The sequence below is a fragment of the Phragmites australis genome, chromosome 14 (genome assembly GCF_958298935.1).
Source record: "Phragmites australis chromosome 14, lpPhrAust1.1, whole genome shotgun sequence".
Taxonomy (NCBI): Eukaryota; Viridiplantae; Streptophyta; class Magnoliopsida; order Poales; family Poaceae; genus Phragmites; species Phragmites australis.
In genome coordinates this window covers 2,726,227-2,738,675 of record NC_084934.1, presented here as the reverse complement: position 1 = coordinate 2,738,675, position 12,449 = coordinate 2,726,227, and the positions used below count along the sequence as shown (strand labels likewise).

The following is a 12,449-nucleotide window of genomic DNA, read 5'->3' as shown; positions in this document are numbered from 1 at the left end:
CCAGGTGATGTGGCCCGCCGATCCTCTACTCCTGGTCGCACCGGCGATCGCCGCTTGCTCCTGGGCATAGCGTGCGAGAGGGGGCAGGCAGGAGCAGGACAATACGGTTTGATTCAGGTTTGCAGCTTCGTTTCACGACAGAAACATATACTACCTCACAGCATCCAACAACATAGCACAACATATGGTTTCCTTGTGTCAGGTGACTAAAATCGAGTGGACAGAGAACGCGCATCCAACCAGTGATAATGCGGTTTTTGTTTTAAGTTTGCAGCAGAATCATACATTAACTGTTTTGTGACATTAAGTTACTGCAAAAGGTAATCTCAAGCATGCTAAGATGATTACAGCATGACATCGACATAGTTCAGTTAAAAGACACTAGCACCAATTCGAGAAGCGCAACATCTCCTCTCCTGTACAAAATACGCCCTGCTTTGCATGGAAGTAGAAGACTGACGTCCATGCAAGATGATGTTTTGATCTAGAAAGAGGCAAAATATTTGGAGCGACGAAAATACCTACTGGTTGTCATATCATATCCACTTCAATCTACTTCTGTGGCGGTGCTTGTGCTCCCAACCTACTCCATGATAAAAGAAAAGAGCTTTATATTTAGCAAATCAAAACCATCTTGTAAGATTTACAAACTCATTATACTAACAAGATCTGATTTACAATGTGACAGTGCATTCAGGAAGGGAACTAATTTCCCTACTGCTGATGTTTCTACACAGCTTGTTATCAAAAGTAAGTATTTTTTTATCAACAATAGCTACTAGCCTGCCGTTCTATTCACCTTTTCCAAAAAGTTACGAAATAAATACTTGTGTACTACTAGCAGCAGAAAGCAAGCAACTTTCTTGACATACATATGGTTCAGCAAAATTAATGCAACTAATACTTCTGTAAAAAAATAAAGGAGATCCAAAGGACATGATAACTTCAACTATGATTCTATGAGTCATGACACTGTATAGAATCCTGGAGTTGGTTGAAAAAGAACTGTGCAGTCCATACATGTTTATGTAAGAAGAAATAACCAACTGAATCATATTCAAATATGATGGTTTCTGAGGTGCTGTTATCATGACATTATATCACCTTGGATGTTGACTGCTATGAAATAGGCAGTGCCTTTGATAGATCAAAAGGTGTAACATTGTTTTCGCAGGCTGATGCTTACATACCTGTGAAATGTAATCTTTAAGCTTCCCACTGATGGATTCATCCAATGCCCTCTCCGCAAGCTCATACATCATGGCATGACCTTCTGGTCCAGCAAGCTTCTCCTTTAGCAAGTACCTGCATTAAATAAAAAAAAAGATAAACCAAACAAATTCTTTGCAATGATTACAGATTCCACACACACCAAACCAACCTTTGCTGGACGAGGAGTTCGAGCGTCTTCTTATTGTTACCAAGAACAGGGTGGTTCTCATCATTCTGGTTTAGACCCAGCCGCTTCAACTGATGCCAAAGGTCCTCTGGAATGTGATTGACAAGATATAGAAACATCAAAACATGAAGTCTCCGTGACTAACACAAAGAACTAGCTACCCTTACCTTCAGAAATTTTGCCACCAGCAAGATGAACAATGCTAATGACAACAAAAGCAAAGCCAGACAGATGGGCAGCCTCCTTATCCTCGACGTACTTGCTGTACACTTCAGGGTCTAGTTTACTGACCAGAACATAGCTCTTTGCATCCACATTAACTGAGCACAATCCAAATCACCAGTCATTGCCGGAAGCCACTGTGGTGACACTGAGAGAAGAAAAAAACATTTTTTTAAGAAAAGAAAGAAAAGGAGGATGTCTTACGCTGCGTCTGTGACGAGCGTCCGGAGCGCGTGGACGGGGCACGGATCCTCTGGAGCTCCCTCATCTCGTACCCGAAGGTGGCGGCGAGCCTGTCCCTGGCATCTTTGATGACGAGCGCCGGGAGCGCGCGCTGGCGGTAGTTCTTGGTGACGATCCCGGTGAGCTCCTCCCGCTTGATGGGACAGCCGGAGGTCTGGTGCGTCTTGAAGAGCACATACCGCATCACCTCCGCCACCAGCTTGTCCTTCTCCTGCGGTCAGGGGGGCAGTTAGACAAAACGCCGAACACCTCGCTCGCGCGTGCGTTCTCCGTTGCAGGGGGTGGGACGAGGTGGAGAGGAGCGTACGTACCTCGTTGGAGATGTCGATCTGGGCGAGGTCGTCGCTGGTCGCCATCGGGCGAGGTGAGATCTTGGCTGGGATGCTCCCGTCCCGAATTGGAGCGAGAGGAGAACCCCAGGCTGCTGGCCTGCTGGGGGAGGAGCGGCCGTTCGGTTCGCGCGAGAATGAAGAAGTGGCGTTTGCGCGCGCGCACGTGCGACTTGGCACCCACCGAATTGGGAAGCTGGCCACGGTTGGGCGAGTGGGCCATGTAAGGTCCAGCCTAGAAAGGCCGAGAGTGGCCTTGGAGAAGAAGTTTGGTCATAATATCCAACTTGTGGAGCCACCGGAGATACTGCTCAAGAATTGCAAACTCAACTAGAGTTCGGAGTTGGGCCGGGCCGGACATCGGGCCCGTCGGGCCGAGCCACCTCCAGCTAGGCTCAGGCCCGGCACGAAGGCACGACGCAGCCGCTGCCACAGGCCTGGCACCGTTCTGGTGTCCGTCCGACGCAAATCTGTCCACCGCCGGAGCCAGTGCTACAGTAGCCCGTAAAGTACTGTAGCAGCGCCAAATGGTGACGCTGCAGTGTTGCGGAGACAGAGTGGGGGTCTGTATTTTTGCAGACTACTCTCCGCAAAGTACTGTAGCACCCCTCGGGGTACTGTATTAGTACTGTAGCAACACTGTTTACAGAGGCTGACAGCAGGTCCGAAGAGAGAAAAAGAGGAGTAGAAGGTAGGAAATGGGGTAGCTGCTGAAGATGAAAAAAATAAAGGATGCTGTAATAGTGATAGATGATGCTGTAATAATATTTTTGAGGATGAAAATTTGAGGTAGTTGCTGGAGATAGCTTTACCGGAGTTTCCTGATAACTCTGAAGAAAGTCCAACAACACCTCAACAAGTCCTCCAGCGCCGCCTATATCGCAAGGGCTCCAAGGTGGTGAATCAAGTTCTGATCAAGTGGAAAGGTATGCCGGCCGAGCTAGCTACCTGGGAGGATGAAACTGAGCTACTTCACCGGTTCCCTGATGCTGCGGCTTGGGGTCAAGCCGGTACTGAAGGGGGAGGGGGAGGATGTCACGCCCAATATGTTGCTATCTGAGCCGAAGACATGGGAGACCAGAGGGGCGGACAAATGTAATACATTTCTCTCTCTGAACTTGGGTGGACTCTAATGGAAATCTCCCTGATTCCCCTGATTCCCTCCTTCAATTCCTCCCTATGTCTTCACTTGATCATCACATGACACATGGTGCTTACGTACGTTGCTTGTAGGTGTCGATGCCCAATTTAAAAGCACGCAGCAACGGTCAGGGGCTCAATTTGATCACGCACGTACATGGCTTCAGCATGAGCGAGTCACACAATATATATACACACACACCCGAGAGTGAAAAAAAAAAAGACTTTCAGAGAATTAGTCTGTACTCTGAGAATAAATACTCTTGGTTTGATCCATAGTTGATCCCGTTATAACTAAAATATATATTACTTTTGAGATATATATACTACTTATTTTTAATATGTATATACTATTTTCTGAGATATATATATATATATATTATTTTTTAAAGATACACGTGCTCCTTTCTAAACACTCATTAGATAGGAATATGTACACCCGAGAATATATATATATATATGTGCGTGCGCGTGTATGTATGTATGTATACCTCTATATATATCTAGAACGGTCGGACGATGGATCGTGATAGCCAACAGCGCAAGTTCAAACGTCTGAAAACCATGACGTGCCTACACCGATGCAACGGCTGCAGAAAGAAGAAGGCGCTTGAAATTGAAAACGACCGGCCGTTTTGTATGCACATGATGCATGCATCGCATCGCATGATAATGGTGCTGTGACCTGGTGAGCATGCAGTGATGAGTGACGCATGCGGCCGGCAGCAGCACACGCAGGCTCGCCGGACTGGAGTCCTGACCGGTGGATGCATGCAGCTGCAGGTAGACCTCCTGCATGGGGCTTGCCTCTCCTCTCGCTTTCGAGACGGCCGCAGCCTGCCGGGCCTATTCCCGGAAACCGATCGACCTCTTGTGTCCTGACCAAATTAAAGTAGCCGGCCACGTCACTTTGACCGGTCGATCATCACCGTCGACTCGTCACTAGCGTGCGTACACACTTGCCAGTATACGTCTCTGCTTGCATGCTCTTTTCACACGCCTACACTGCGGTGTGTTACACTAGTAATTAGTTGATCTGTGTGTTCAAATTAGTTGATCTGGTTTTGGCTTAATCTGTACGTGGCACGTGAGCTGATCGTGAGATCGAGTGAGCCGTATCGAGAGTGCCACGTGCTAGCGTACACGCATACTACTCTACTTGGTCACATACTGCTCGCCAAAGGTAGCTCAGCCTCAGCTCATGCCGATCACACTCAACTCGTACGTGCCTGCAGCTCTACACTGCATGAGAGAGAGAGAGAGAGAGAGAGAGAGAGAGAGAGAGAGAGAGAGAGAGAGAGAGAATCTCGCAACCACCACGGCTTGATCACGGCGCTTCTGATCGAAAAAGCAAGCAGCGTTTCAATTCCAAGGCTGCAAGAGCAGCCGGCAGCTCTGCGTACGATCCACGGACGACACATGCATGAATTTCTTCCCGGCCACTTTGTTTGTTTCAATTCATTTCCGGCTTTCATCTCAATGTACACGTTTAACTTGTATATACCACGGCGCTGCAATACACGTTTACTAGTTTCAACCAGTTTCTGGCGAGTCTCTCTATATAAATTTATGTGAACAATTTTTTTTCCATAGATGCATGAGAAAGAGGAGAAGAAAAGAGAGAGGTAGAAGAAGAGGAGGAAGAAGGGGGAAAACGAGGTGAATGACTCTTCTACATGGCTTCTCTGCATCTGTTAGTTACCGTGTTGCATTGCACTCCATTACAACGATCGAGTAAAGATGTAGGTAAAGCGCTCTGTTACTGCAGCACAATGCATTGCACGCACACGTACGTATCCCCTGACTTGACCTGACAAGCTAAATGGTAACACCAGAGTGATTAGAAACGCCCAAATAACACAGCTGATCGATGGAAGCCTTGTTAATTATATCTACAGACAGCTCGATCGGTAACTGATGAAGCTCAAGTGGAGCCGTAATCAAGCGCTGCATGGATGCATGCACGGCGGCGAGGTGAGCTCAGAGGATGATCGAGGATCAGAGCCAGAGCGCGCCGGCCTGCTTGAGGAGCGGGACGAGGGTGCCGTTGATGTGGCAGGCCATCACCTTCTCCACGCCGCCCAGGAGCCGCCCGCCGACGAACACCACGGGCACGGCGGGCTGGCCGGGGGGCAGCAGCTGCGAGAGCGCCGCCTGGATCTCGCGGCCGCCTCCCGCGCCGGCGGCGCCGAGCTGGTCCAGCTCGTACACCGTGGGGCCGACGCCCAGGCCCAGCAGGAGGCGCTTGACGACGTGGCACATGCAGCAGCCGCTGGCGCTGAACACCACCACCGCGTTGCCGCTCGCCATGCGCGCCACCCGCTCGTACACCGCCATCGCCGTCGCCGACTCCGCCTCCGACGCCGCCTCCACGCCGCCGCCGGACTCCGCCACCTCCATCCTCATCATCTTCCTCCTCCTCGTCTTCCTTGGCTCTCTCTGACAGTGCAGCTAGTGGTTTCAGTTTCTTGACACAAAATACAAGCTCGGCAATGGAGGAAGAGAGGAGCTGGGTGTGCGCATTATATAGACGGGCACGCAGGAGGATGCGATCCAGATGCTTTGGTGTGGTGTGTGGAGAGAGAAAGAGAGAGATGGGACGGCGTAGTGATCTACTAGTAGGAGTACTACCAGAATGGAATGGACAGAGCTAGAGAGGAAGAAAAGGTGGAGCTATTGCAGTTGGCATGGTAGGAGGAGGAGTTGTGTGTCGTGGGGGAGTCAAAGCGACATGGATCGCTTTTTGCAGTGACCTGTGTCTCGCGGGCGAGCATCACTCCGCAACGAACAAGCCGGCAACTCTCTGACCACAAGTACTGCACCCCCGGCCCCTTCCAATACGGTTAGAGAGAGAGAGAGAGAGAGAGAGAGAGAGAGAGAGAAGTGACTGTTGCAAGGTAGTACTACCAGCTATAAGCTTTTTTTGCGTGGATGAGGAGGAAAGGGCCCTTGTACAATTCAATCCTACTAGAGCAAGCAAGACAGGCGTCCTAGGTGCTGTTTATATTACAACAGTACGTAACTAAATTAGTTTGCTTTTTTTAAACGAACTGACAAGAGAGTTGTTCGTCATATTAATTAGTAGGAACAAAAGGAAAATAAAGCTGTAGGACCCGAGGACAACCGCTCGGGATCATGAGAAGAAACAAAAGCCTATTCTCGCTCAATTAGACACCCGAGATGAGCGCACCCCCGATAGCCTATACAGACGACAGCTTCATCTTTGATTTGTTCAATATTGAGCTTGGGCGTTGTTCTTTTGCGATCAAAGGCCCTCCTGTTCCTCTCTTTTTAAATTTTCGAGCAAACTAGGATGATAAATGATTTGAGATCTTTTTGCGGTGTTTTTAGGATGCGTGCTAGGGATATCCACCAGCTATGTGTTGTGACCAAGGGAGACCATGCTACAGAAAAATGGTCGGCTGGGCCGTCCAGAGGGCCAACATTCGCAAAGATGTGCCTAGTGTATCTGCATTCTGTAAGGAGATGGAAACAGGTTTCGACGCCTCACATGTAGAGGGCACATATCGCAGGGTTAGCCCTTGCTCGCTAGTTGATCGGCTATCCAGAGCTTGAGCCTGTTCTAGTTTGTTAGTTGTGAGGAACAGTGACGTCTTAAGATGGAGGTGAATTAGGACATTTAGAAACTAATAGCTTCAAAAATTCATAAGATAAATCTATCTTAATTTCTATCTAAATGAGATTTATCTAATGTGTCTACTCTACCGCTCAAGAGGATTGTAACCTACTCCAGCAAGGTAAAATTATAAGTATGTAAATACTGAAATGTAAATAAGGTAGAGAGACAAACTCAACATAAGGGGTTTTTATCCCGTAGAATCGGTGGCACACAAGCCACTTGTAATTCACGTTGGAGCTCCACAAAGGATATACTTCTGATCGTCAAGTCTCTTTCACTCACAGCTCTTAAGATACCAAATCATCAAGACAAGACCTCAAGCACGATGAGCTTGGGCGTTGTTCTTTATGACCAAAGACCCTCCTCTCTTTTCAAATTCTCGAGAAAACTAGGATGATAAATGATTTGAGATCTTTTTGCGGTGTGTTTGTGATGTGTGGCATTGATGTCCACCAGCTATGTGTTGTGACCAAGGGAGACCATGCTACCAGAAAAATGGACGGCTGGGCCGTCCAGAGGGCCAGCATTCGCACAGATGTGTCTAGTGTATCTGCATTCCGTAAGGAGATGGAAATAGGTTTCGGCGGCTCGCTTGCAGAGGGCACATATCGTAGGGTTAGCCCCTACTTGGTAGTTGATCGGCTGTCCAAAGCCTAAGCATGTTCTAGTTTACTAGATATGCAAAACAGTGACGTCCTAAGAGTTAGGGTGAACTAGGACATTTAGAAACTAATGACTTCAAAAACTTAACAACATAAACCTATCTTGATTTCTATCTAAATGTGTTCTAGATTTATCTAGTGTGTCTACTCTACCGCTCAAGAGGATTACAACCTACTCTAGCAAGGTAAAATTACAAGTATGTAAATGCTAAAATGTAAATAAGGTAGAGAGACAAACTCTGCAGAAATGATTTTTATCCTGTGGTATCGGTGGTACACAAGTCACCTCTAGCTTACGTTAGAGCTCTACAAAGGATATGCTTCCGGTCGCCAAGTCTCTTCCGGTCACAGCTCTTAAGATACCAAGTCACCAAGACAAGACCTCAAGCACGATGAGCCACCAAGCCACCAAGACGATGTCTTACCATTAACATCCCTTTCGGTCACTTGTGCGTAGTCTTCACTTTAGAGCTTTAGTCACAAAGACAAGGGTATCTGTGTCCCCGTACAATCTTCTTGCCGCTGTTCCACACCAAATCGGAAAGTCAACAAGTTACTAGCGAGTCACCAAGACTCCAAGATGTCAGCGTACCTCTCGATAGACGGTTGGATCGCTCCTTAATCCACTCTCTAGGTTGCATCACCTAGCAACACTTCACTCTAGGCCTATAAGCACTAACCACTTTCTAATCTTGTGCTTAATCACCTTGGATGAACACTTTAAGCATTTTGATGGCTTGGATGTCTTCTCAAGTGTGTATGAGATTCTCTGGATTCCAGCACCTTCAAATGACTGAGTGAGTGGGTATGTATAGCTCAAACCCGCCAACTAGCCGTTGCTTCAACAGCTCAACTTCACTATGAACACCAGATAATTTGGTGATAACAGAAGTACAAGCACCGGACCATCCAGTGAGTACAGCATCAGTAACTAGCCATTGGAACCCTACTCAAATACATTCTAAACACCGGATTGTCTGGTGTATCCTTCACTTCCATCACTGGACTATCCGGTGTGTTGTCTTGCGCCAAGCCGAGCCACTTCTTCTCTATGCAATTAGTCCGGTGTGTAAACCCTCTAATCATTAGACCTTTTGGTGTTGACCTTCATTTGCTTTGACATTTTTTCTGGAAAACACTCTGGTGCGTTGACTTCTTCATCACCGGATCGTCCGGTGTGTTGAAATTATTTCCTTCCCTTATTTGCACAGCTTCTGTTAAATGCTCTGGTGTAGGCATCTGGTGTGTAGTACTCTGATCATTGGACCATCCAGTGAGATCTTCATTTTCCTCTTCTGAGTGAAAACACTCTGATGTATATAGCCTTCTGAGCATTGGACCATCCGATGAATATAACACATCCAAAAGGAATACTCCGTTATGTACAAAGTCCTAAGCAGCGGACCATCCGGTGAGGTCATTCTTCCTGTGACTTATCCAATTCAGTCCAAACTTTGTCTCGACTTCTGTGGCTTCTTCATGTATTGCATCCATGAGACTTACTAACATATATTCGTACTAAACATGTTAGTCCCAATAGCTATGTTGTCATTAATCACCAAAATCATAATCATAACATAATAGATCATTGTTGATACAATCTCCCTATTTTTGGTGATTGATGACAACACAACCAAAATAAGAGACAAATGATATCAATTAAGAAAAATACATGAATTCAAAAATTCACAAGACCATACCTCCATTGCCACTATCTCCCTTATTCGACTCATGCAAGAGTTTCTTCACCTTTGTCAACCCGAGATGCATCCTCTTTTGTCAACAATCTACCCAAGATAGTTCTTGCATCTTGCTTGCTTCTCTTGCATCTCAAAATTCTCTCCTTTTGGTCTCAAAATTCTCTCCCTTTATCAACAATCTCAAAAAGGGTGCAAACGCATGTTGAACTCAAGGGAAAACATTAGAGAATTTGGGAGAGAGCTTCATAAAACATGATCCATATGAATAATACCACTTATGAAGAATTGTAAGGAATTAATACGGATTGAAAAGATATACCAATTATAAGAATAGGAGGCATTGATCTTAATTGAAAAAGACAAACAAGGATGTAATTCATGAAACTCACATGATATAATCTAAAATCTCTCTATATATGTGCATGCATATAATGGGAAAGAAATATATGTATAACTAGATAATAAGTAGAGGTATGAAGTTTAAGCCATGTCATGCATGGATGCAGCTTAAATGTAAAAATGAATTGACAATTATACCAATTGAAGCCTTTAAGCATTGCATACCTCCGGGAACTTGTTGATCACTCCATGAGACTATAAAAGATATTACTTGAAACACATATTCAAAATCACAATCCATAAGATATGCTCCCCTCAATATGTGCATACAAGTGTTACAAACTTGTGAGAGATATGCATTTATTATTGATAACAATGAGGAGGTACCCTATAGATTAGTTCATGGCACAAAGAATACCAATTGTAAACTAGTGTCATATAAGAAACCTACAGCTAATAAACCATGTAGGGTGCTCATAAGAAAGAGAAATACACAAGCAACTACCATATGAAAAGAACCTACACTACCACAGCTTCAAACCCATCAACTAGCCGCTGCTCCAACAGCTCAACTTTACTATAAACACCGGATGATTCGGTGACAACAGTAGTACAAGCACCGGATCCAGAAAAAAAATTCCGTTTGGTTGCCTATATCTACTGTTGCAACCTGACCCAACAAGTACAAATATACAATATCATCCTGGCTCGAGAGTGAAACTCAATTCAAGCTTCACTCCGGAGCCTAGCTCGATGGATATATACTCTGCATCCACTCAAGTAGACGTGTTGACTTGTAAGTGTCCCAAAATCATTTTCACATGAGTAACAAATCGTAATCGTAACTCTTACATTCGCTCACATGACCTAAGATATAGTCAACTAAACTGAAACTCAGATCCATCTATCCAAGCAGATACAAACACTAAAACACTTATTTTTTAACAAATATAATTATACGATATATAGTTCTACTAAACCTCGCCCAGTAACAACACACCCTATACATAGATGTAGTTACATGCATGAACTTGCTACGGTGACGGATACACATATGCGACAGACGGCGTGGTGGGAGGGAAGACGGACCGACGTCACGGCAGCAGCCGACAGCAGGCCGACAGAGGGACATCCCCGAATTCATCAGCCGCCGGCCGGCCGTCTCTCTCTCTCTCTCTCTCTCTCTCTCTCTCTCTCCCCGTTCAACGTGATTCTCCGCAGGTCGCAAGCATCACGCACGTCACGTTCACGTAGCTCTCGGTACGTGCTTAACCGTCGATCGTACCCTCCTACGTCCTCGCAGGGCATCAAACGGTTAGATCGACGATGCATCATCTGTCACAGCGAACGGACGGAGGACTAAAGACACAAGCTAGCCACGAGCAGATCTTGCTACCTCTTCCTGCAATCTGCTACGACCTTTTGTGGGGCCGGCTTGTACACTATGATGAAAAAGAAAAAATAAGGAAAATTCAACAACAAGAGGCACGTCTACAAGAATTTCGATCGACCTCAAAGGATGGTAAACAAATTCAAATTCAAATTCAAATTTGGAGTATGCTCCAATAGCTCATCGGTGATTGTGAGGATCGGATCAGCTAGCTCATCTGGCCTGGTTGTAACGACCAACGGCTCGCCCGATGCATGCATGGAATGGGAGATGCGGTCAAAGGAGCGAGACAAAGTGCGCGGCGTGATCAGATCACGCCACCCCCGCTTTCCCGCATCTCTCTGCACTGCATCTGCATGCCTCCCTCCTTTTTCTCGTGTCTGCACCGCACGCCATTCGGCATGCGTGATTCTGATCGATCCCGCTAGCAGCTTCAATTCGCCGGCGACGGCCAGGGTGGCGGAAGATTGCCGATGGACAGCGCGGAGAGGCAAATCATGGCTGCTAGCGACGTAGGGGCGATAGTTGCAAATCCGGCGGCGGGAGCGCTGTTAGAAACGAAGGAAGAAGGTAGGGTGGACATGGCTAGTGGGAATCACTAACGATGGTAAGTATTATTACTGGTTTAAGGAAAATGATAGGCTAGACATGGCCGGCAGGGAGCACTGCTACACAACATGTTATTATTGTCGGTTTAAAACTAACATCACTATTGGCAATGATAGTAAGTATCACTGTCGGTTCAAACTGAGAACCGATAATGATAATTTATCATTGTCAATTTTAGTCTTAAACCGACAGTGATAATCCATCAATATGTGTAAAAATATTCTATCTTAAACTCTTCGGCATGAGAATTTATCTCAAATTTGATTTCAAACTTGAGACAGAAACCCCATACTAAAATGTTTATGGTAGAGTATTTTATATCTAAATTTACATTCGTAGCAAAATCTCAATCAATATTAGGATCAATGTGCCCTACAGTGCAAAACTACTCAGAGCTCCTAGCTAGCTATTTTGCACCGCAAGTCACAATGATTCCCATGCTAAGCTTGATTCTAATTTGAAACTATAATCTTGTTGAAACCGCAATGACAAATAGGAATAGATGTCGCAAAGCTGGTGTACCAGAAGCTTTTCGACTTAGGATCTAGGCTTCTATTATTGCACTATACATCAAAAGATACAATCACCTTGCACCATCCAATTTACATCTTACAGTATCTTAATGACAATAGTACATCTAAATGAATGATGAAAACATAATTATCTTAAAACAAATGTGTTTTCTACCACTCATTTAGATATGTCTATTGCTATAATCTTGAATACTCAACTTGCCACTCATTTAATTGGGGAGACGAAGACGGGAAGACAAGCTT

The 12,449-nt window shown here is 45.7% G+C and overlaps 2 protein-coding genes across 3 annotated transcripts; both read right to left on the bottom strand.

The window, feature by feature from the left end:
• Positions 1-217: 217 nt before the first annotated feature.
• Positions 218-2,391, bottom strand: LOC133890904 (uncharacterized). Of its 2 annotated transcripts, none has more exons than XM_062331528.1 (7): positions 2,176-2,391; positions 1,826-2,075; positions 1,567-1,719; positions 1,382-1,487; positions 1,191-1,305; positions 522-583; positions 218-432 (listed from the first exon to the last, which is right to left on the bottom strand). In XM_062331528.1, exons 1-6 carry the CDS (start codon positions 2,218-2,220, stop codon positions 548-550), a joined length of 705 nt encoding a protein of 234 aa, XP_062187512.1. In that variant the 5' UTR covers positions 2,221-2,391; the 3' UTR covers positions 218-432; positions 522-547. The 2 variants fall into 2 exon arrangements, with proteins under 2 accessions (XP_062187512.1, XP_062187513.1); XM_062331529.1 differs by having other exon boundaries at positions 526-583.
• Positions 2,392-5,331: 2,940 nt separating this feature from the next.
• On the bottom strand, positions 5,332-5,742 carry LOC133891563 (glutaredoxin-C9-like). The gene has a single exon (XM_062332288.1). The coding sequence runs from the start codon at positions 5,740-5,742 to the stop codon at positions 5,332-5,334; it is 411 nt and encodes a 136-aa protein (XP_062188272.1).
• Between the last annotated feature and the right edge of the window lie 6,707 nt (positions 5,743-12,449).

What these genes read in the sequence shown, in the direction of transcription:
- LOC133890904 (XM_062331528.1), bottom strand. Translation starts at nt 2,220, where the DNA reads ATGGCGACCAGCGACGACCTCGCCCAGATCGACATCTCCAACGAG. An exon ending in AGATCGACATCTCCAACGAG is followed by an intron (nt 2,076 to 2,175) that starts GTACGTACGCTC and finishes CCCTGACCGCAG; the next exon opens with GAGAAGGACAAGCTGGTGGC. An exon ending in GAACTCCTCGTCCAGCAAAG is followed by an intron (nt 1,306 to 1,381) that starts GTTGGTTTGGTG and finishes TATTTAATGCAG; the next exon opens with GTACTTGCTAAAGGAGAAGC.
- LOC133891563 (XM_062332288.1), bottom strand. Translation starts at nt 5,742, where the DNA reads ATGATGAGGATGGAGGTGGCGGAGTCCGGCGGCGGCGTGGAGGCGGCG.